The following is a 25474-nucleotide window of genomic DNA, read 5'->3' on the forward strand; positions in this document are numbered from 1 at the left end:
TTTCATAGCCGAATATAGAAACTACAAAAGTTTCGTGCCAAATATATAGAACTAAAAGTTTCCGCGGATGCAGGCATAAGCAACCTTAAGGGCAACTCGTAGTAAAGGTGGAGTAAGCTCCAGATCACTTTCCTTAGTATTTTCCATAATGTAAAGCACATCTCCTAGAGAACATGCATGATAAATAAACCCACGGCTCTCTATTTCAGTAATACATGATGGTTTATTTATTTTCTGTTACAATCTAGAAATTATTGAACAAAAAAAAAAAAAAAAAAAAACAACCAAACCATACTATACTGACATCAGAGGTTGTGGTATATCTCTCAGATATAATTTACTGTCAAATACACAAACCTTTACATAACACGTGCTAAACCAAACTGACAGCGAAAAACAGTGCAGAATATCACTCGTAACATATGAATGCACAGCCACTCATGACCTCCAAGCAATACACTGAATTGTGTAAGAATATTTATATTAAACATTTTCCATGTATCTGTCAGATCAGCTGCGAGCTCTGCAGGGTTAAAGGCGCATTAATCAAAACTCTTGCCGCATATATCAAGGGATTGCTGCAATTAATTTCGCTGTGTTAATCAAATCCCATGTTAAGCAAGGGATACCTGTATATATATATATATATATATATATAAATAAAACTACATGTGTTATATATATATATATATATTTTTTTTTTTTTGATAGACAGTTAATATGCTCCGAATCTGTAAAACAAATGAATATTCTGTTACTTTTGTTGGGAAAAAAAATCTACACTCAAATCATACACAAAAATTTTTTAACAATAAAACATTATCACCGCACTCAATCACACCTTCACCATATTATAATTTCTCCCTCCCTCTCTCTCTCTCTATCATGATACGGTTTAATGCAACAATTACAGCACACAAAGAGAAATAATTAAATAGCATGTTTAATTGTTTCAATATTTCATTTCTGTCACAGACCCCATCTTCAGGAATAATACAATGTTAAAATTGCAACAATACACACAAGAAATAGTAAGTGGAAGAAATGAAATTGGACTAAATGAAGACTAAAGTCTTATGGGGCACCCCTCTATGGGTACTGCTGGCTAGCCTTAGATGTTGGGGAGGAGGCCTAAGTAATTTTTACATCATATTCTTGAAGATATCCCTATGAAAGAGATGAAATATAGAACAGATTAAACCTGCTTTTAATTTTTCTCTTTGTACTGTAATTATTCCATTAAACTCTATTATGAGTGCAAACCAGCATTTAAGTCTAAATTCTCTTTCTTCTTACCTGCATACATTATGCCAAGATGCTTTTCAAGACTCCACATTCCATACAGCAGACCCAGCTTATTCAACACCACTGATAACTGTTTATCTTCGGTTCTTTTAGTCAATTCATAAAATTTCTGCAGTGATGTGTACTAACAAAATAAATTTAAGATAACTTCTTTACATAATTCGTGCAAGACACATGCTAAATAAAAAAAGGTAACCATTCTATTTTCATATATTAAACATGCCTAATATTTTCTCATTAATCCAATCCTTCAGACAGATTGCGGGACCCTTGTAAAGAGTTCAAACAACATTCTTGTATATTTATCTGTGAATTCCATTTCAAATATCAATTAGTTCTATTTTATAAAATCTTCACGAAATAAGTTATAGATAAAATTTCAATAGATAAAAGCATAGCAAACAAATAATACAGAGAATTAGTCAGGTACAGTCCTAAAGATAAATGAATATGATCTTCACTTACTACACAACTGAGAGAAGAGTTTCAATTCCATATACTGCAAGTATTTCAAAACAAATTTCTATGATATTGAGAAAGTACCATCTGATAACAAACTATCCAGTTTTTTTCCTTGGCTCAATCTTAAATCAGAATGATGGGCTAATCATATCAAAACTTTGGAAGATTCTCGTTATGAACTATGTTCATTATCTTTTTTCTTTCTCCCTTTCTCTATTTTTTCTCTCTCTATCTTTGTTTTTCTATTATGTATTTCTATTTTATTCTGATAATACATTTGTGGCATGTAGCATTTTCTATGAGTTTAGCCAGTTGTTATATTCAACCTTGTTTTGCTTCAGGACTTGCTGATATTAACTGAGAATGGCATGAACTATTCATTCTGAAATACCTATTATGCTTGGTGATAAACTATTGGTTATTTTTTTATCACCATGATTACATGTATACACATATCAGAGCCAGAGGTATTTCTAAATTAGTTGTTCAGTTCAAGGAAGTATCTGGATTAGGAGAGCAGAACAGTAATCAGATCATGGAAATTGGGGATAGAATTTTTTCTTTTTTAATGTGAATCCCACCAATGAGAAGCTGTTGTAAATTTGTTGTGCATTTTAGTACTGTAGGCAGACTAAGGGTGAGAAAAGGCAGGAATCCTTTTCTAACCCTAACATGATTAACAAAACATGGCACTTTTTATAAAGTCACTTCAGGCCATTATGCAAGATGATAGTCTCACACTAGACAACAAAAATCAGGCACCAACCTAAAGATATGTACAAATATCCACTTGTGTTATGAATTCATCCATAACTCATAACATAAGTTATGGGTTATGGATGAACTCATAACTTGTTGGTTTGGAGATTAAAGTTGCTATCCTTCAGCCAGCCAGTAATCAACCCAACCATCATAGTTACAAAGGATGCAAAGACTGAGAATGGTGTGGCAAAGAATATTCTGTAGAAAGGGATGAGGTTATGGTCAGAGCTAACAAGAGGAGAGCTCATAAAAAGTACGAATACTGTTTAGTAATATAAAGTAACATGATATTAAAAAATGCAGGTGACAAAAGTAAACATGGTCGGAATGCTAGGGTATTCAGTAACCTAAAAGAGATGCATAGGTAAAAGTGGAAAATGCAAATCCTGTATACAGTAGATGATTTTTAGAATATTATACATCACTAAAAACATTAAAAAAAAAAGTAGTTGGAAAAATCTTAGGTATAAATTTATAATTAATCTTGAAATGGTATTTCTTTAATGTGCTATTAAAATATGACTTGCACAAAATATTTGAATTAGGTACTGTTGACTTACTTGGAAAAAGACCTGGGCTAACGTGTGACAATAAAATACTTGAGAGTTGTTGGTAGCAGTAAATGGATCATTTCCTTGTTGAAGATGATCTTCAAATCTACATGCACTTTCTTTCAGTAGGTAGCACACTAACCATTGAAATGCTTTTAATAATGCTAATAAAATATAGAAATATTATGTTAGTTGGGGTGATACTAAAAAGTTTTAAATTTCTTCAGTAATTCTGTTTCACTAAATATCAATCTCTTAGGTTTATGTTTCTAGATTCAAGTTTCAACCCTTTATCTTAAACCTCTGATAATGCTGGTTTTCTTTATACTATTATATTACAGTGAACAGTGTAAATGTCTTTAGGGAGGAAATGTATTTCATTGACTAATATGAGACAAATGACTCACATACTTGAGCCCTGAAGTAAGGTTTGAAAAGTTTCATGTTCGGTCTAGGAGCAGAATTTCCAAATTATATACAGTAAACTCTCGATTCAACAGACTTTGGATTTAACGGACATAATTTGACAAATAAATACAGATATTAATTTATGAAATAATTAATAAAAATAAATAAATAATATGATGGTTAATCGGAAGCCATCTTTAATTTTGCTGCTGCTTGGAAGGAGATAAAGACTACAGCATTGGTAATGGCTGGACCCAGTTACTGATTAGGAGTGAACCAGAATACGATTTCAGAGGTTTTGAAACCTCTGATTTCCATGAAACTTTGATGCGACCTAGGCTACCAAATTCTCAGCCAGAAAGAGATTGATAAAGATGTTCTAAGGAGCGATCAGGAGGTTGACAATGAGGAAGAAGAAGAGGTTCCAGCTGGCCCGAAACTATCGGTGGTTACAGAACAAATGGAGGACATCCTTTCATTCATAAGCGCATCTTCAGATTCAGAGGTGATTGCTTATTACGAACATTTTCGATCATTAATTATTAATGGTGGAAAGCAACTGAAACTTGATGCTTTCTTCAAGTCCAATCCTCAGTAAAATGCTATTTACGTAAAAATGTTCTGATTAAAATGTATTAATACTGTACCACCGAAAGTGTTTTATTTTCAATACTATTCCTAAGATTCGCGATTAAACATACTTTCGATTTTACGGACAACCTTTAGCCCCTAATAGTCCATTAAATCGAGTTTACGGTATATAAAAAAATTATTACATTAAATCTCATTACAATAAGGTGACAGCAGCATTGGATGTGGAAAATGGATAAACAGTAGTATATTTAGACTTTGCACATGATTTTGATAGATTACTGCATGATAAGTTGATAGTCAAACTAGAGCAGATGGGGTTGGATATTAGACTAGTGTGCTGGACTGAAGATTGGCTGTTTGATATAGGTGTAATTTAGTGGTGTGCCTCAGGGGTCTGTTTTGAGGCCATTGATTCAGAATGATTTGAATGGGGATATGCAGTTGGTACCAGACGATGCAAAGTTGAGACAAACTATGAGAAGTAGAGCAGATGTTGTGGTCTGAATAGACTGAGTGAGTGGGCATGGGAGTGGAGATGCATGCCAGTTCAATTTTGTAAAATGTAGGGTTTTAAAATTTGGAAAACAAAGATGGGATGTAGAATTTACTCTTGGTAATATATTGTTGAAGGCGGAAGAAATAAGAAACTTAGAGAACATACTGCCAAAATTGTGACAATAATGCAACAAATTCTAGGAATGATGTGGAAGACACTGGCTTGTAGAAGTAAGAAGATTCTGGTTTCATTGCAAAAGGCTCTGATTAGGCCACATATGGACTACTGTGAACAGATTTGGTCACCTGCTTTTCAAAAGGATGAAGATGTGTTGGAGAGGTTCCAGAAGCAATTGACCAAAATAATTTCTGATTTCTGGAATGTCGATTATGAAGAAAAGTTGAGATTATGCAATTTGTAAGTTTTTCCACTTGGTTATACTATAAATTAAAGATGCCAAGAAATTATATTCTGGTTCAATCCTTTAACCAAGTGTAAGCAAACAAAGTTTTGCACATGAAGTAACTTCACAACTGGGCAACTATCCAACTCCCATAATACATAACATGGGAAGGATCACTACCCAGACCAGTTTCACTATAATAATAGAAGGGAAGTCTCCAGAAACACAAGCGATCCCCAAGATCACTCTAAACTCAGCAAGTGTGAGCAACCCAAAGGATCATTTTACTCAGCAGTGGTTCCGCTCAGTGACAGACCTGCTTGCTTGGAGAGGGAACCCTCAGCGGTGGCTCTGCCCAATGGTAGACTCATCCCCACCAGGCAAAAACCTATCCCCAAGAAGAGCCACTCACATCTCATGGAAAGGAGTCACTTCTGTGCAAAAGCACATCAGTGGGAGCTAGACCCAAAAGTGACACCAAAGTTGATGTAATTACAAAGTCATATTTTTATATACAAGTAGCCAAAAGGTGTCACAACTTATTACTAAAATACTCTGGAACAGAGATAGATGCTGAAAGTTTTTTCACTTGGTTATACTATAAATCAAAGATGCCACGTAATTATATTCTTGGGTTAATCTTTTATCGAAGTGTAATAAAAATTTGCACGAAGTGCCACCCAGAATGGGCAACTTGTGTAGATGCTAATGACTTCACATCACTTGCCTTAATATCCCATAATGCAAAGCATACATCCTTACAAAGATGTATTTTTTAGTAAATACATGTCCTTATGGACATGTATTTATAGTATAATACAAGTGGAAAAACTTTCAACATCTCTGTAATCCAGAGTATTTTAGTAATAAGGTGTGATACCTTTTGACTTGCATATGGAAATATGACTTCTGCATTACTTCAATCTTGGTATCACTTTTGGTCTGGATCTGACAGATGAGACCTCAATAAAGGTTGAAACCGGTCTGGGTAGTGACCCTCCCCATAATGCATAGCATTATACATATTCGTAAGGATATGTGCTTTGCATTATGGGATACTAAGGCGAGTGATGTGAAGCCATTAGCCTTTATATATGTGTTGTGCAGTCGTGAAGTTGCTTCATGTGCAAACTATGTTTGCTTACACTTGGATAAAGGATTAAATGAAGAATATAACTTCTTGTCATGTTTAATTTATAAATGCAATTTGAGACATACAAGTTGTTATTGGATTAATGTTGAAGAGGTTTTTCATAAAATGGTGGGCGGGAACAAGAGGTTTTTTCCATGGAGAATTGTGAATGATTGCTGAAGTTTAAGGAATGTGGAGAACTGAATGGGGCCTATGACCTAATGTCAATTCCTCACCTTCTCATATGCACTCTGTTAGGTATCTACCTGGATATTGAACGAAAGAGGATGGGCTGGCAATTTGGTATTTAGCTGACCAAATTGTATTCTTATTGGCTTAAACCACAATGTAAAATGATGGTACAACATGACAGAAGTCACCCGGTTAAACAAGGCGCCCGATGTATTCGCCAGGAAATCAGTGTAGGTGACGTTAGAATTGTGTAGACATCACCTACACAATGTCCCATGATCAGATCTTTATGGGCAAGACAACAGGAACACTTCCGTGACTGCAATATACCAATCCCACAACACTCAAGCAATAAGAAATGTAATAACCAAAAGAGAAAGAAAATACTTGGAAACAGAAATAGCAGCCTGCACTCTTGAACAGCAACATACCCCACAAATTCGACAAAGCCATCATAGTAGACATACAGGAAAATGAAACAATGCTAAGAATATGAGAAACAATAGCCATAAAATGTGAAAAAAAAAAATTCCATAAATGTTCACTGCCCCCTATATAATCTGGGAGTTGGAAGCTCCATAACATGAAAATTAGGTCAAGATTCCGACAAATGGAAAAAAACACAGATAAGCCCAAGACAAAAACAAACACTAAGCCGACATGACATAGCCTCCACTTTTCCCATGAGCTCCAAAGATGACACTTGGTCGAAATGGCTCACACCCCTAATCTTGATTCATATTCTATCCTCTCCTTTCCCTTAAAAATGTTCTTTCTCCTTTTTTCCCAAAGAATTTATAGTCCATCCTTGGAAACACTGTTTTTAATTCACATACCTTTGTTTCATCTGCAATTCTAGCTCCCATATTTTCCTATCCCCACATTTCCTTTCAGTCGTATCTCCAGTGTTATATAAATGTTTATCATCATATGCCTGATGCTGCTCCAAAAGAAGACAAGCTTGAACATCCTACAAAGGTATATCCAAAATTATTCCTTCCATATATTTTTCATTTATTTATGTATCTAAAATATCAATAATGCCTTAAATAAATTGAGTAAAAAGCCAATGACATTATACAAAGGGTACTCCTAAAACAAAATAGGCAAAATAGCCATAAAAATTAATGTTAAAAGATGCTTTAAAGTGGCCTGGCTTCTGTTCCATTTAAGACCAAATGCCCTCCTCCTAATATTTCTGCATATGAACTTCATGCTCTCCTGTCTCTGAAATATATTATAACCTTTATCATCTTGAAAGCAGATGTGGCTATATTACCTCCAATTGGGGAAAGTAATCATGTGGTCTTGAGTCGGGAGGTAGCAAAACATAGAAATTCCAGTTAAGAAAGATATATGTGTGTGTGGAACTACACCGGCGTCCAAAAGCTAAGGATGAACTCCATTTTTACCAGTATATGAAAAAAGTTCCATGACTACAAATGTGGACATAAATTTACCAGCATACTAATAAATTATATTACACAAAAAATGTGTTATAAATTTCGTCCAAATTAAATTGCAATAACTTTTTGGCAAAAGTCACAAATTTCCTAAGGATGTAGCTAAGGAATTAATGTACTGTGCTTACAGAAAAGAATGCAGAGAGACATTTCAGTATGGAATATGTCCACCCCAAACTGAGATGCAGCTCTCATATTGCTGTACCATGCTTAGCACCAAGTGATTCAGGAGTGGTTCAGGATCTCCCTATTGAGTCCCAAATGTGTTCTATGGGATTGAGATCTGGTGAGCGTGCTGGCACTCGATTCGATTAATATCCTCGGTCTCCTGAAATATCCCCACTGCTAATGTATGATGTGTTGAAGCATTGTCATCCATAAAAATGAATTCTTCAACTACAGCACCCTACAACAATCGAACATGACATTGAAGAACTTCATTGCAATATCATTCACCAGTCATAGTCTCTTTATCCAGCACTTGCTTGGTGTGTCCATTAAGCATGATGCCTCCCCACACAATGACCCTAGTACCACCATATCTATCCTTTTCAAAATCATCCTTGCAACATTAAGCAGCATACCACTTTCACGCTGGATCAAGTGTCATCAAGAATCGGAGGAAAGACTAAAAGAACTCCCATCTGTAAAGAATACATTAGCCCGTTGTGGTCTTGTCCAATTTTTATAGATACAACAGTACTGAAAACATGCTCTATGATGAGCTGTGGATAGAGGGATGCAAACTACAACCTTTGAACATGTAGGACTACTTGTCACAGACATTTTGCCACAGTTTGTTGTGATATCCATGTACCTGTGCATGAATGGAGCTGACTTGCAAGCTGAACTGCTGTGGTGTGTCGATTATGTTTTGTTGTCATAACCAAAAATCTGTCTTCATACTCTGTGTAGAGCAAGGGTGACCTCTAAGCAAACGTCTGGAACACATTTCATTTGAAACGCTAACCAGAGTGTGGATAGAATGCTATGTGAGATTCCACACTCTCTAGCAATAGCAGTAATTCTGCAGCCTCCTTCAAGTTTTCCAATAATTCTTTCCCACATGAAATCATCTAGATCAGGGATCGGCAACCTTTTCTGACTCGTGGGCCACATTCAGCTTTTATTTTTAATAATGGGGCCACAAGCGTTTAATTAAGAGAAAAGTGAGTGAAAAAATTACTTAAGTTATCAATTTTTATTATATCAATCTTAAAAAAAAGAAAACGAGCTATCATATACGAGAGAGATAAACCAAGGGATCCGACAGGGATGTCCCCTCTCAGCAACGCTTTTTAATATCTACTTAAATGAAATAATAATAAAATGGAATAAAAATTTACATCAAGGAATTAAACTTTCTCCTGCAGTTAACTTAAACACTCTCTTCTTTGCCGACGACCAAATAATAATTACAAATTCTGAAGATAAACTACAGAAAGCTATTTTAGATCTAAATAAGATATCCAAAAGGTTATGATATGATAATATCAACAGAAAAATAAAAAACTATGGCCTTTAAAGGACAAGATCCAGCAAGAACAAAAATAGTAATAGATAACAAGATCTTAGAACAGGTGAAGTCATTTAATTACCTAGGATGTAATCACATATGAAAATGAAAAAGATATAAACGTAAAAATTGCAAAATATTTAAAAATAACAGGTGTAATTAATTCTATATTTAAACCAAACCTAGTTCAAAAACAAACCAGACTAAAAGTATACAATACATTAGCCCTACCAGTCTTAATGTATGGAAGCGAAATCTGGACAATAAAACAAAAAGACAAAGATTAACCACAGCAGAAATGACGTTTATGAGAAAAACTACAAAGTATACCCTATTTGATCACAAAAGAAAAGAAGAAATTATGAAAGAATTAAACTAAGAACCAGTAATAGAAAAAATTAAAAAAATATAAACATAAATGGATGGAACACATTCAAAGAATGAAAACAGAAAGATTACCAAAACAAGCCTTTAAAGTACAAGCCACCAGGAAAAAGAAAACCAGGACGTCCTCTTAAACGATTCAACGATGACTTCTAAGGCCGGAACAGGCCATACTAGGCCTAATATGCATGATGATGATGATCTTAAAAAAAAAACACAGCTTGTTATTTTTATGGCTATTTAGCCAGTTTTGTTTAGAGGGGTAACGTGGAAATTTTTCCAGGAATACCTACCTTAAAAAAACAGAAATATTTAGAGCACCAGGCATGAAAATGAAACTCAATGAAAAATTATCACATAAAAACAAAGTTATACAGTTTATGCATCACAATATGTGTGTCTCCCTGCTTAATGTGATTGTTTTCCCTTAGCCAAATTATCTATATCCACTTTATAACTTGAGGTGCAAATTCGAATTGAAGCATGCAAATGTTCATCAGTCAGTCAAGAAGAAATTTATTTTTTCTAAAACTCGTGGCAGAAAATGCTTGTTCGCAAATGTATGTCCTTCCAAATGCGACTATCATCTTCTTTGCGAAACTGATTAATCCTTCATATTTTTTGGTAAGCATCGATAAAAGTTTTGAATATTTTCTAACGAAAATGCGTTCTTTAATGTTTCGCAAAGAAGATGATGAGCTGGCAATTTGGTGGCAAATGCGATTACATTTGTATTGTAATTCCAAAACTTCCATCTGTAGTTGGTTTGGTACGTCATCAATGTTGCCATTAAAAGGGTTCAAAAATAATCGCATTTCGATGCTATTTTTATGAAAATCCACAAATCTTGTTGAAAATCCCGTTTGTAAATCTTCAATGATGCCAACAAAAGTTTCCTTTTGTGTTTGCCATCCAACTGTAGATGCAGATCTGCAACATGTATAATGATGTATTCTTCCAACATATGTTTCTTCAACAGACATAGTTGGCGACTTTACAGGTGTGCTAAAATCTCGGTTATTGTCGGATGAAGTCGCCTTTGTTATCCCCACTCATGATGACTCACACGGTTGACTTGCGCCAAGTTACATGGCATATCAAGAAGTATAGGCATAAAAATTATTTTGAATTTATTATTCATATCATAAAATGTGTTATTTAAATAATTCAACATACGCGCAACATGCCATGTAAGTACGGTAAACCTTTTATGGGCCTCAAAAAGTGCATGTCTGGGCTGCATGCGGTCCACGGGTTGCCGACCCCTGATCTAGATTATGGCTGTGGGATATTACAAGACATCCAAGTTTGCAATTTTATTCCTTCATGAAAAGAGCTTCCTTCAAACACAATTCACTTAGCGCAGCCTTTTATCCAGTTGAGTGATACCCCCCTTTGTGCAATTCGAAAATCTGATTGTGTACCTTTCTGCTCAAAATCAGATTTTCGAATTGCACAAAGGGGGCCACAAGCTGATTCATCTGAATTTGCAGTTGTAATCTTCAGAAATACTGTTTGTCCTTAGGTTTTGAAAATCAGTGTACACTTAGGAGGCACCTCGAAGCAGTATAATGGCATAAAGTTTTGCAAGGGAAAGATGCTCGCAGTGCATGGGGGTTAATCAAGGGATATCTACAGTAAGCAATATCACACTACATATCCAAGGTCAAGAGGGTAAATCAGGTAGGGGTTGCATGGATGAGTAGAATCATTAAGCATGAGCTGCAAAAAAGAAAATGCTGCATAGGGAAAAAGGTGACTAACTCATGAACAGTATAAAGATCAGGAAAAGAAAGGTGACCAGCATGGTAAGGAAGGCACAATCAGATTATAAGAAGAAATTAGCCAAAGAGTAAAAGGAAAAGGTAAAAGGAAATCTCAAAGTGTTTTTGTTATGTGGTGTTATAATGCCTTTACTTCCCATTTATTATATATATATATATATATATATATATATATATATATATATGTAGAAAGTATTTTTACCTTGGGTATAAATATGTTAAAGATACCAAGCAATTTTAAACCTGGTTTTACTCCATTTCCCAAGTAAGCAAACAGACTAAAAGTCAAGTTTGCGCCTGCAATTGATGCAAGTCTAACTAATCCCACAGGTGGTGCAGGACCAGGGCAACTCGTGGCAAAGGTGGAACAAGCTCCGATCACTAATCTTGATATTTACCCTTAATGCCAAAACACATCACCAAGAAGGGGATGTATGATGTTTTGTATTAAAGGCAAGGGGCCACTACCCAGACCGGTTTCGACCTTTATTGAGGTCTCGTCAGTGGGAGCTAGGCTAGAAATAGAAATACCAAGATTTAGCAATACAGAGCTTGTAAGTATTTCGCCAAAACAAGTTACCATAAGGTGTTTTAACCTTATTAAATAAAAATCTCTGGAGGAGATATAAATGTAGAAAGTATTTTTACCTTGGGTATAAATATGTTAAAGATACCAAGCAATTTTAAACCTGGTTTTACTCCATTTCCCAAGTAAGCAAACAGACTAAAAGTCAAGTTTGCGCCTGCAATTGATGCAAGTCTAACTGATCCCACAGGTAGTGCAGGACCATTATATCATTTCTTACTTCAATCTCTTCTATCATTATCCTATCAGCTGTGCCATTTGTTGCGTACCCTTTTCTTGTTTATTACCTTTTACTATCTATATATATTTGTATGTTCCACTACTCACTCATACACAGTTATTTCCCTTCTATCCTTATACAAACTAAAATTCAGGCCGCTCTTAAGTTTAGTCACGTGTAATTCTTTCACTCATAAGGGCTTTGTCTAAGTATGGGACAAGGCCTTAAAATATACCCCCTGAGACAGTCTGCCTGTTAAATATTGACAAATTTATATTTTGCTACGCCAGCCAATATATAGGATAGATGAGACTCTTATCCAAGGTGGCTCTCTTAAAGTAATACACAGTAATAAACTTTCTAACACTAATTCAACTAATTTCAATTCGCTTTGTCTTTGCATGCAGTCGTGGTCTAAAAAATCAACTTATATTCATATATCTCTCCTGCTAGGTTCGATAATAATTTTATGAGTGGCCATTTGAATTCACAAATCAGGCTAGATTCAGGCGAATGCTTATAAAACATATTTATTTAGGTTTAAAAGATATACATGAGAAAATTAAAGTACATGGTTAACATAATCACTTTCCTAGTAAAATTCTGATATCATTACTAACACAAGTATACATGCATAATAACTAGATCCCCAGAGTATTTCTATAAACATACAAACTTCAGACTTAATTTAACATTATCTTCAATCATTCTCTGGTATCTACACATATCACACAATATATCTCAGTTATCTCAAATACAGATCCCTTCTGGGAGACATTCTTCAAAACAGGGACAGGTCACTGCCAAATTGGGATAATCTCTAAAGTTTTCTACAGCATGTCCATACACAAACTAACCTATAGAGTTCACACAAATCTTTAATAGGAATTCAGATACTTTAACATTTTTACGTTACCGTCCCATGGAATGACTTTCTGTTCTATCCTCAGCCTTGTCTGAACATCAAGGCACCTTTGTTCTGCAATTCTCCAGGTCACTTACGATAACAGCACGGCCTGGTTCCCCGAGTCGATAAGGCTATGTGCCGTTCTGGACTTTTTCTGGTACCGCGGGCACACATCTGGATTACCAGTCACTCGATATGGCATAGCTACTCTGTTATGAAGAGATAGCTAACCTTTCCTCGCAAACATCGATAGGCCTTTCACGACTTCTACGGCCGACCCAGAAACTTCACGTTGGCAGAGAGCGCTGGCCAACGTCCACGAGCGCAGGAAACAGGAACCAAGAAGCCACGTGTGGGAGGGGAGCTTGACCCTTATACTCTTCCCTTTTTTCTCGGCGATTCACGCGCTTAGCTACATTTTTTACCACACGGCACTCACCCACGTGTGCTGCCGCTCTTCCAAGAATGCGTTCTCGCTTCATTTTCCTTATAATTTCTCTTTCTCTTAGGCCATACACTATTCTAGACGGCTAAAGTGTGACCCTTGGACTTTGGCTTACATTCAACTTGCATTCATACAATACATAAAATGGGATACTCTAATTAAATTATAATCTTATATAAATTTCTCTATTTGACTCTGTACAAACAAATTAAATCTCACATTTCTTCAGTTTTGCCTTAAAGTTATAATGTACAATTTTATTTCCTTGCCAAAGCACAACATTCTCTGCCTACAATCAAAGATAGTTGTTCCTGAATAGAATTAATCCTTTGTCCCAATTTTTGATTATTCAGGACACAACAGTGGCAAGTAGGAGGAAGAATAACCATGGAAGGATAACTTTAAATAATGAGCGTAGATGATAAAAAGTTAACAGAGGCAGACGAAACTGTTGAACTACTGAGTGATCATTTTGCAAAGGGTATATCATCCAAGTGAAGATATTGTTATGACAGGTGACAGGGACTGATGTGAGAAAAGAGGTTGATGAATTGGAGGTACTTAGGATACTGGAGAATCTATGAATGCAAATACAACTGAGGGATTGGATGATATATAGGCTTGCATTTTAAGAGAATGTGCAGAACTGGCGATGCCTTTGCCTAGTCTGTTTAATTTAAGTGTCAGCTGGCAAAGTCCCAAGGGAGTGGGAGGGCAAAATAATTCCTTTGCATAAAGGAGGATCTAAGTTTGTGGCAGCAAATTATAGACCAATCAGTATTTCAGGAGTGGTGGCAAAAGCACTAGAAAAGTTGGTCAAAAAAAGAATTCAGGAATAGGTGGATAAGAATATGATTCTCTACAAGGAGCAGCATGTTTTTGTGAAGGGCAGGTCATGCCTTAGTAATCTATTAACTTTTTATAGTAGTTTTTTTTAAAATTTATTTATTCATATGGGGGTTCTCCCCATTCCTCGACCGTCTCTTAGGATTCGTTGAGTCCTTCTATGAGGAATTAAATATGTATTTTATGACTGTAGATCCGTGTGTGTTCACAGGCTGGTTTGCCTGATCTGAGGGGTGAAAAAACCCTCTACATCTGTATGAGACTGACAAACTCGCCTTTAGTTGAAATAGACCAGATAGGGTTCCTCACGTCATGGACGGGAATCAAACCCAGGTCTTTCCGAGCAAAGGGCTTTGTCTATACCGAATGAGCTATGGAGGATCTCTATAGCAGGGTGACAGCCCTGGATAAAGGAAATGGCTACACTTCTGGATTTTGCAGAGGCATTTGACAGGATACCACATGGAACTCTATTATGCAAACTGCAATAAATGGTGGATAAACTGGTGATATGTATACAAGGATGGTTGATGGACAGATACCAAAACAGTAGTGTATGGAGGAACAGAATCCAGGAGAAGGTAGGTGATTGTGGTATGCTGCAGGGCTCTATGCTTGGACAACTTTGCTTAATTTGTACATACTTGTATATGATATAGGAAATAAGAATGAAGATATTCAGTTGTTTGCTGATGATGCAAAGTAAACGTTAATCAAGATGATGTAGAGAGCTTGAAGGATGATTTGAATAGGCTGACAGTATGGACAAAACATAATCAATGCCAATTTAATGTGGAAAAGTGTCAAGTTATTCATTTTGGGATACAAAGATTACAAGCTATGTGTCACACTGAGGGAACTGTACTCCAGGAAATTGGTGAAGCAAGGGATTTGGAGGAAGTGATGGGTAGAGAGTTGAAGTTTAGAGCATATTGCTAAAATATGCCAGGGTAGCCCACAGGATTACTTGTTATCGAAAAACACACTAACAAGCAGAGATAAAGGAGTTATCATTTCCCTTTATAAAGTCTTAATACAACTACACCTGGATTACTGTGCTCAGATCTGGTCACCTGAGTTTCTTGGGGATGAGGAGATCCAAAGGCACCCAAAAGCAATGATCAAGATGGTGAGTGGTCTGTGGAATGCTGTCCATGAGGATAGATTGAGGGGTTTGTGGATTACAAAAGTTGGTTGATAGGCAAATGGAGAGGGGGAGATAATGATAGAAACATTTAAGTTACATGCAGAGGAAATGTTTCAGAACTTGGCTAGTGGGAGCAGAACAAGGTCATCCTTGGAAGTTGGGTAAAAGTGTGGTTAGCAAAGGTGTGAGGACTAGATTTTCACTTGGAGAGGAGTGAATGAATGGAATGGGTTTCCAGAGTCAGTTGCGTTTGTCTGTTAATGGTTTCAAGGAGAGGTACAACAGATATTGTGTTGATAGTTTGGGTCTCCCAATATGAGTCTTAGAACTCCATAGAGGTGCCCATGCAATAATAATAACATTACTCTTCTCTACTTGATCTATTTCTACTTAAGAAATAGATCAAGATATTATTAATCTTCTCATCTATTAATCATAGATAAAACATAGATTAGTAATATATAAAACATTGATTAATTGATGAGATGTAGTCCAACCAAGAGCCAGATAAAGAAACAACCTGCCAGATAATGCCAAAAGCCAGAATTGGAATACAAGTAACTGTCAGGGTTACATTCTCAAGAATCAGCTCATATATCGCAAATGTGTAAAATGGGAGACTCATAACATGGGATAATAGAGGTTGCATTCCCAAGCGAACGAGATTCCAATCTTTTAAGATTAATTTCATCAAAAATGCACCTATTTTTCATATATATTAAGACATAAGAGTAGTAAATAAAATATCCAGTACATATAAAACAAATAACTATTAAAGTAGTTCTTTATTTTCACACTGTAACCACGTTTTAATTGCTTCTTCATCTGGTTTGCTGAACTTCAAGACTTTTTGTAGGCTGAAGGCTACTTTTTCAAGAATTTCTCAATGAAAACCTGACTTGCAGGTTTCAGATACTGATTGTAATCTCTCAGTGTGTAACCACCTCCTGCTATCTTTGTTTTGAAGAGAATTTCATGAACTTCTTCAGTTGCAATCTCCAGTCATGTTGAGATTGTGGAACACATTGAGACTCTTATAGTGGTTGAACAACCAACAACTTGCAGCAAATGGTGTCAGTTTCTTTTCAACTTACATGAGATCTTCATACAAATTTTTTGCCTTCTCTTGTATATCCAACCAACCAACACTGCCCAACACAAAGGCATGTTCTTCTGGTTCTGATATTCGATCAAAATAGCCAGCATCCTTTCCATTTTCTCAACTGCATGATATTGAGATTACAATACTAATCGTGGACAATAGAGCACCCTTGTGCAATTGTATCAGCCATTATCACTGTAGAATCATTCAGACCCATGGCCCTTTGAATGCTAATGCTATGTTCACCTCTATCAAACCAATTTCTGAGCTTTCAACTTCATCTCTGAAGAATGGGATTTCCTAGGCCTTTTCTTCAGTTAGTCTTTAGTCAGATTTTTCTTGCCCTTACTTTCCTGTTTTTTTTTAAATTAAATTATTAAAAAATTAAAGACATTACTCTTTGGCAACAGATATGATGGTCAGCTTTGATATCATGTCTCTGTTTACCAACATCCTCTTGGCAGAAACATTATGCCTTTTATCCCAAGATTTAACTCCTGATATAGTTGATGTCTTTAATTTTGTGATACATTCTGGTTGTTTTAGTTGGAAAAATAAGATTTAGAATGAGATCAAAAACACTAATTGGGAAGAGGGGGGGGGGGAAAGAAAAGGATACTTTCTCCTTCATTGGTTAGTAAATTATCCGACCACCTTAATACTCTTATAACACTTATACAAGAAAACATTTGCTTAATACATACAGAATTTTTGGCTATGTTTTGCAGTAATTATCAATACATACATGTGCAAAGAGATAAATCAGAACAACACTTGCACGTGACAAAAGTGACAATAACTCCATCTGTAACTATTAGATTCAAATAAATATTTTAAAAATAATAATTCATTAGGTACAGGAATGAGGAGTATTACTTAAGATAATTTCCCAAAATTAGGAAAGTTTAAGATAGTTGTTTTTGTTAAGATTCGGTCTAAGGACATGGGCTTCACAACATTCTTTACATAGTTTTTCAAGTAAAAAATTAACTTTTGTGTAAAACTTTTAGTTTATTCCAATGAATTTTATGCCTAGTAGATAAAGCATGGTGACCAAACCAGACTCCAAGAAACAGAATATAATCTTGATGTTCTTTTACACAAATTTGAGCCAAACGACCCATCTGCCTGTAATTACAAAGGCAACATGAGCACAGAATTCTATAAACTGCAGGGAGCCTGTGGAGCTTGGTTGGCTGAGTGGTTAGCATATCCGCACTCCATCCAAAAGGCCACAGGTTCGAATTTCACTGTGGGAATGGATGTTTGTGATTTCCATGAAATTATCTGTCTTTATGAAAATAAAGAAATGGAAATAAAGTCTTTAGACTCCATGGAGTCCAAAGACTCATCATGGGAGACGCAATCTATCATACTTCTCTTTGAACCCATTAACAGACAAAGCACTCACAAGTGACTCTGGCAACCCATTCTACTCATTCACAACTCTCCAAGCAAAAAATCTAGTCCCCACACCCCTACTAACCACACCTTTATTCAACTTCCAGGGATGACCCCCCCCCCTTTGTTCTTGTCCCTCTAGCCAAGTGCTGAAACATATTCCCTGCATCTATCCTATAACTCTACCTAAATGTTTCTATCATATCCCCCTCTTTTTCTACTATCAACCAACTTCTGCAATCCACACAACCTTCAATCTATCCCCATAGTGAACATTCCACAAGCCACTCGCATCTAAATCCTCTCCACTGCTTACTCGTTCCCAAGAAACCCAAGTGACAGATAGAAATTAGAAGACAAAGAGGTGCAGGCCATCATCAAGTTTTTTGAGCTGCAAGAAAAGTTCGCAATTAAGATTCACCAAACAACAGTCAATGGAGTGGGGAGACAAAAGTTCTTCACCCAAAAGTCATCAGGCAAGGTTCTTGCCATTGTCTTTTGGGATATGGATGGTGTAATCCTTACCAAGTACCTCAAAAAAGTGAAACTGTTAGAGCACCAGTTTATTCAACAGCTCTGAAGAAAATGAAAGAAAAACATTGTGCAGAAACAGAGGCATGTTGCTTTTGCAGGACAACACACCTGTTCACAAAACCCAAAAGACGATACACAAGTTGTGCTTTCAATGTCTGCCTCACCCAGCCTATTCGCCAGACAGATCTATCCCAATCTGACTATTTCCTGTTTCCAATTTTAAAGATACACTTGAAGGGAACAAAATTTACCAAAGATGATGAAGTCGTATCTGCAGCTGAGGACTGGTTTGTGCAACAAGGGAAAGACTTTTTCCTCAGAGGATTGCAAATGATGCAGCAACATTGTAACTTCGTGAGAAGTATAGAATAACGTGTAAGTTAATGGTTCTACATCAATTCCTTCATGGTGATTAACACAATTTTTCAGCACATCCTTGTAAACAACTGAGATGTACAATTTACATTTTTTTTTTTTTTTTGAAAGGTAATGTTGTTATAATACTTATTTTAGGTTAGCATACATTTGTAAAAGCCATCATTGATTAAGGTAAGCAGAGTCTGCGAGGTTAGCCTAGTGGCTATGCGTTTTGCAACCATGTCTGGGGAAGGAGTGTCCTGGGTTCAATTCCCGTCACCGACATGAGGAGTTTAAGGATCTTCCTCAGACATAGCCAAGTTAGCCAGTCTTGGGCGTGGACAGCAGGGTTTTTTCCCCCCAGTTTATCTGGGGTTTTTCATCCCGCAAGCAGACAAACCGGCCCCGTGAACACACGGATCTATAGCCATAAATACCGAACCCCCCCATGAGGGGGCTCAACTCACCCCAATAGGGACAGGGGGAGAAAAGGGAGGAAACTCCATATGAATAAATAAATAAAATTAAGGTAAGCTATAAAAATATAATAATAAACCTAGAATTCATGTAAATCACCTTATAGTATTCATACGAACAGTACACATTAATTAAAGTGAGTTATGTGAATTTTCTACCCTCAAGAAAATTGGCACATGGTAAAAAAAATTTAAGCACATAATAATAGGACTATTTTTGAACATTTTTATTTACTACAGACATTAGTGAGTTACACCCAGGATAGCAACACATTGCTATGAAAGTGAACACGAGATTTACCTATTGCTGAATGAGTGAACATTGCCAAACTGTTGCACATGCAAAAAAAAATGGAGAGATTGGTGTATTTTGAATATAAATTTTAAAAGTGTTTAGAACTACGCTACCAAATTTAAACAGATCTGATGGTCTTTGGTTATCCCCTTTATGGGAAATATTATTGCATCAATCTTTCTGTAAATTATATTGTTTATTCTTATTATATTATATTAATGTTTTTTTAAAAAAATTAGGAATTTGCTGACTTTCTTACTTATGCTGTAGTGGTGCTTTTTAAAGTGAATTATTTTATTGCATTTTATGTTCCATTGTTAACATACCGAAGATGCCTTTATACTTAAGTAAAAATTTTACATCAATTAAAATTACTTCCGCACAAGTTTGAGTTTCCACTCTTTAAGAAAGTATTATCCAAAAAAGAATACCAACAGATTACTTCACTGTTGACCCTGGCCCACACATGACATTTAAAATGCTATAGACCTCAAAGCATCATGTATGGGAATAACATAAAATAAATAAATGAAGAGCCATATTGCACTCAGGATGACTAAGAAATGGCTGATATTTAAATTAGTTCAACCCATTTAAAGCCTTTATATAAGATAAACTGGTTTTGTTATTTATCATGTCATTCTTTACATTTGTCTCTTTTATCCAGATTCATATATCTACCTGTTAATTTTCCTTCCTCCCTCCATCTCCATTAATGGAGATGGAGGGAGGAAGAATGTTGTGATCAAGTGACTCATTAATCAATCACATTAAAACCAAAAAAGAAACATAACTAACCTTCCATATTCAATATATCATCTTTAGATCCAACATTAAGTGTCTGCTGTAATATGGAATTCATATCCTTCAAAAATGCAATGCTTGAAATTTTAGCTGGTAGAGGTTCACCTATATAAAATAATTTTCATATTTTGAAATACCTTCTCATGTGCTAGAGGAACAAATATGCCACTTAAGATTATATTCAGGCAATTCTAGAGTAGCAAGTTTGACTTTGTCAAGATTGAGTAACAAATGAATTAGACAATATTCTTTAGGTATTTATCAGAAATATTAAACATGTGACAATAACAAATTAGTATGAGATGCTAAACTTTAGAAGCAAAATGAATTGCTGCTTGCAGAAAGTTCCTTGCTACATATTAATAATTTGGTATCGTCATACTTCTTTACTGTTTAATTTCTTACATTCTAGCATTATAAAAAAGTAAGATACATTGTCGAATTTGATAAGCATAATATTGTTTTGGATTTTCATAATACAATCATCCCTTCTGAAGTGAGTTCTCATGGGGTAAAGCAGTTGCTATGATAGTTCAACACAAGATTTCACTACTAGTTTACCATCAACAGTTTCTTTTCAAATTGATCAGCCATTTGTGAGATATGCAATACTGTCACAGCTACTACATTTCTTTCTTGTAAGGAATACCTAACTACAGCAATATTTCAAGTTATGCAAGTAACATGCTTTGTAATAATGTTACTTGCATAACTTAAGGTTCAATATGATAAATATCCCATGGCAGAAGGATATTTATCATATTGAACAGGCACATCCACAGGTGGCAAATAGTAAAATCGCCTCCAGATATGGGGGTTAGTTACGGCATAAGCAGTGGTCTCTAATGAATAAACAGTTGTGGACCAACGGCAATAGTTGCTATCAGGGTGTGAGGAACAGGAAAACAGTCGGCAGCTCTGCTCAACTAAAAGCCTCACAAAAATCCTAGGAGAGCACTATGTCATGGCAAGTCAGCGCTGCTTTTATGGTGGCGCTGACTTGCCATTACATAGTGCTCTCCTAGGATTTACTGCTGCTTGGTAGCAAGTAGCAGTAATACCAGTGTTGGATTGAGACTGAAGAAGGATAATTCTGCAAGGCTCAAGACTAGAAAAATGTAGGCATGGACAACAGAGGTATTTAATGGTTACATTACTGTGAGTTGGAAGGAAATAAGAACCCACCACCTTGTTTTCCTAAGATTACATAGTATGGAAGCTGAACTAAAGAATCACTAAGGGAAACCAGCTCTCCTTGAGAATTAGAGGGCTGTCCCATAGATCCATGAAGCAATGTGGAACACTTAAAAATGGAAATGAGCTGAATGAATATTGGCATTCTTGGCATGAGCAACTGAAGCAAGATGACCAGACAGAGGAGATTACAGAATGATCTACTCAGGTTCCCAAAATGACATGGGTGTTGGATTCCTGGTAAATAAGAAATTAGAACATCAGATTAAAATGACAAGGAAAGAGAAGAAGTATATGAACAGAACTGAAAAAGTACTGATGAGAGTAAATAATCAAGAAAACTTGATCACGATGGGAAATTAGAATGCAGTTGTTGCAGAGGTAGAGAAGAAAATTCAGACTTGACAAACAAAATGACAGAGGAGAAAGACTCATTGAATTCTGCAAAAGCCACAACTTAACCATAGTAAATACATAATTTGACTAGCTGAAAAAAAAGAAGATGCACATGCACTGCACCGGGCAACATACAATGATATCAATTAGACTATTATTATTATTACATGACACCTCCAGGGAGTCCAAAGACTCATCGAGGGAGGGCAACTATTCCTACAACTCTCTGTCTCCAACAACTACCAACTAAGTGAACTGCAACTACCACCATCATACACACCAATGCCATCTATTCGCCCACCATAACCACTAGTATTTTCATAGACAATCACAAACATCCATGCACACAACAGGAATCGAACCTGCAACCTTTTGGCTGTAGAGCAGATACGCTAACTACTCGGCCAAACAGGCCATATACTCATCCAAAAAATATCACCAGGTGAAACTATGTAAAAGTTGTACTGGAGCCAATGCAAACACAGACCATATCCCAGTCATAATGAGAAGTCAAGTATGACTGAAAAAAATAATACACGAGACTGCATATAAAAAATGGAATATAACTAAAATAGAATAGAAAGTGCCTGTAAAGATTTTAGAAACAGACAAATTAATAAATCTCCATAAAGCAACATGGAAATGAAATTCATGAACAGTGGGAATCTCTAGAAATAAATAAATAAAGATGCAGAAAAATATTTGGAAAAGAAGAAACAAGAATACAATATAAGCCATGGATCACTGGAGAATAGTAGAGCTAATGATCATCCAAAAGAAAGCACAAAAAAGTAAAAAAAACCAAGAGGAGTAGAGAAAACAGAGGCACACAAAAACAATTCAGATAAAGACACTGAGCATGATCAAGAGTAAGGATGGAAAAATATTAATTGAAGATGATGAGATAATGCAAAGATGGGTGCAATATACCAAAAATGTAAATATCATCTACTCTAGTTGCTTTACTGAATTTTTTTCTACCTCAAAGTATTGAAATATACTTCTTATAGTGGAAAGAAATTAGATAAATCACTCCTAGAAGGAAAAAATTCAGATAGAGGAAGTTGAGAAAGGACCACCCCTTAATATCAGAATTTGGCAGGGCTCTTAAAGAACAAACAGTAAAAGACCAAATCCCAAGAGAAATTTTACAAGCTAGGCAAAGAAGCAAAAAAAAAAAAGAATTTAAAATAATAAATCAAATATACACAACCGGAGAAATACCAAAAGATTTTGAGCAAAGGCATTATATGTTAAAAGTTTATTTTTCACTTGGTTAGAGTATAATAAATTTAGTTTAATCCTTTATCCAAGTGTGAGCAAACAAAGTTTGCGCCTGAAAGTATCTTCAGGACTGAGGTAAGGTGGTACACACCAGGTCAACTCGTTGCAAAGGTGGAGCAAGCTACCAATACTCCTGTCTCAGTATCTCCTATAATGCAAAACACATCTCCTTACGGATATGTCTAATGTTCTGCATTAAGGGAAGGGCCACTACCCAGACTAGTTTCGACCTTTATTGAGGTCTCTTCAGTGGGAGCCAGGCCCAAGCTGAGATACCAGGCAGAAGCATTCGCAGGTCATCTCTACCTATAGGAGTTGCCAAATGGTGTGCCACCCATTTTTAATAAATTACTCTGGATTTAGAGAAAGATGTTGAAAGTTTATTTTTCACTTGGTTAGAGTATAATAAATTTAGTTTAATCCTTTATCCAAGTGTGAGCAAACAAAGTTTGCGCCTGAAAGTATCTTCAGGACTGAGGTAAGGTGGTACACACCAGAAAATTGGTACTTTTTTTTTTTTTTTTTTTTTTTCAAAAAAAAAAAAAAAAAAAAAGTGTACCAATGCTGTAAGAAAAAAAACCCTCTGCTTACATGAATGGTTCAAGACCAAAACTCCATCTACTCATTCTGCAGCCCGCAACAGTTGTAAAAGAACTAATCAGACTTTGAAAGGGCCAAATGCTGCAAACTCACCTCCTACCAAAATGGCAGTTGCTCCTTCTGGTCACAACTTCTGCCTACCCAGGTTTTCGCCAGTCTCACATCCAGATGGTACTATAGGTACCTCAACTAAAGACAAAGCCGACTTATTGGCATAACTCTTCTCTTCCAATTCCAGCATTGATAACCTGGACAAAGTTCTCTCCACTCCACCAAGAATAGCTCCCCTATGTTACCCATAGTCTGCCGCCAAAAAGAAATCTGAAGAATCCTTAATAACCTAAACACAAACAAGGCATATGGTCCTGATGGTACCCTACCTATTGTGTTAAAAAAAATTGTGCTTCAGAACTATCCTGTATGGCCTCTTCAATCTATCCTATTCAACTTGCATCTACTCTACAACATGGAAACAGGTCCACATCCAGCAAATCCCAAAGAAAGGTGATAAAAGTCAACCACCAAACTACCATCTAATTGTTCTGACTTCTGTTCTCTCTCTAAAATTATGGAGAAGATCAACAACCAACTCTTTAACCACCTAATCGGTGACCAGCAGTATGAATTGTGCGACTCACAATCTGAGCTGATCTTGCTTTCACCCCCCCCCCCCCCTTGGACTCAAGCCATGGAAAAATTTGGAGAAATTCATGTGGTTGCTTTCAACATTTCAAAGGCAAGTGTTTGGGATTGGTCTACTTAACAAACTGTCATCCTATGTCTGCCTTCCACATTCTGCAACTGTATAACCAACTTTCTCACTGTTTGCTCACTAAATGTCATGGTGGATAGTCTTCTCTCCTCAGATTTCCCCACCAATGCAGGAGTATCTCAGGGTTCTGTTCTTTCACCCACTCTCTTGTATATAAATGACCTGTTCTCACATACTTCCAATCCTATCCATAGCTCTGCTGATAACAGTACACTCCCTTCCCTCTTTTCATTTGACAAATCTTGTAGTGCTCAAGTATTAGAATTCTCAAGATCAACCACAACTAGTGACCTGAACTCTGATCTCCTAGTTATATCCCAATGGGACGAGGACAACCTTGTAAACTTTAATGCCAACAAAACTCAGTCCTGTCTGATCTCTCATGAGAAAGAGCTACCCTCCCTTCCCTTCAATAATACTGAGATATCCAAACACAATCAGATTTCTCTCCTTGGACTGACCTGCACTTCTGATCTTTCCTGGCACAACCACATTTCAACTGTAGCTTCTGCAGTCACTAAAAAAATTGTACTTTTTTTGCGCAAGGCACTACCTTCACACTTTCACAGCCTAACTCTATACAAATCCCAAATCTGCCCAACCATGGAATATTGCACCCATATTTGGGGTGGTACACCAAAATCCTCTCTCTAAGA

The 25474-nt window shown here is 36.1% G+C and overlaps 1 protein-coding gene across 2 annotated transcripts in view; it reads right to left on the reverse strand.

Moving 5' to 3' along the window:
* The window catches only part of LOC150101887 (peroxisomal acyl-coenzyme A oxidase 3-like), a 240026-nt gene that overhangs the window by 19950 nt on the left and 194602 nt on the right, over nt 1-25474 (reverse strand). For both annotated transcript variants that reach the window (XM_090400298.1, XM_090400297.1), the window contains 3 exons: nt 20567-20677; nt 3090-3244; nt 1297-1429 (listed from right to left, as the gene is read on the reverse strand). In XM_090400298.1, the coding sequence (XP_090256424.1) occupies nt 1297-1429; nt 3090-3244; nt 20567-20677 (399 nt within the window). The remainder of the gene's footprint in view (nt 1-1296; nt 1430-3089; nt 3245-20566; nt 20678-25474) is intronic.

This window comes from Typopeltis vanoorti, chromosome 11, assembly GCF_054136105.1.
Source record: "Typopeltis vanoorti isolate ZY-2024b chromosome 11, IOZ_Tvanoo_1.0, whole genome shotgun sequence".
NCBI lineage: Eukaryota > Metazoa > Arthropoda > Arachnida > Uropygi > Thelyphonidae > Typopeltis > Typopeltis vanoorti.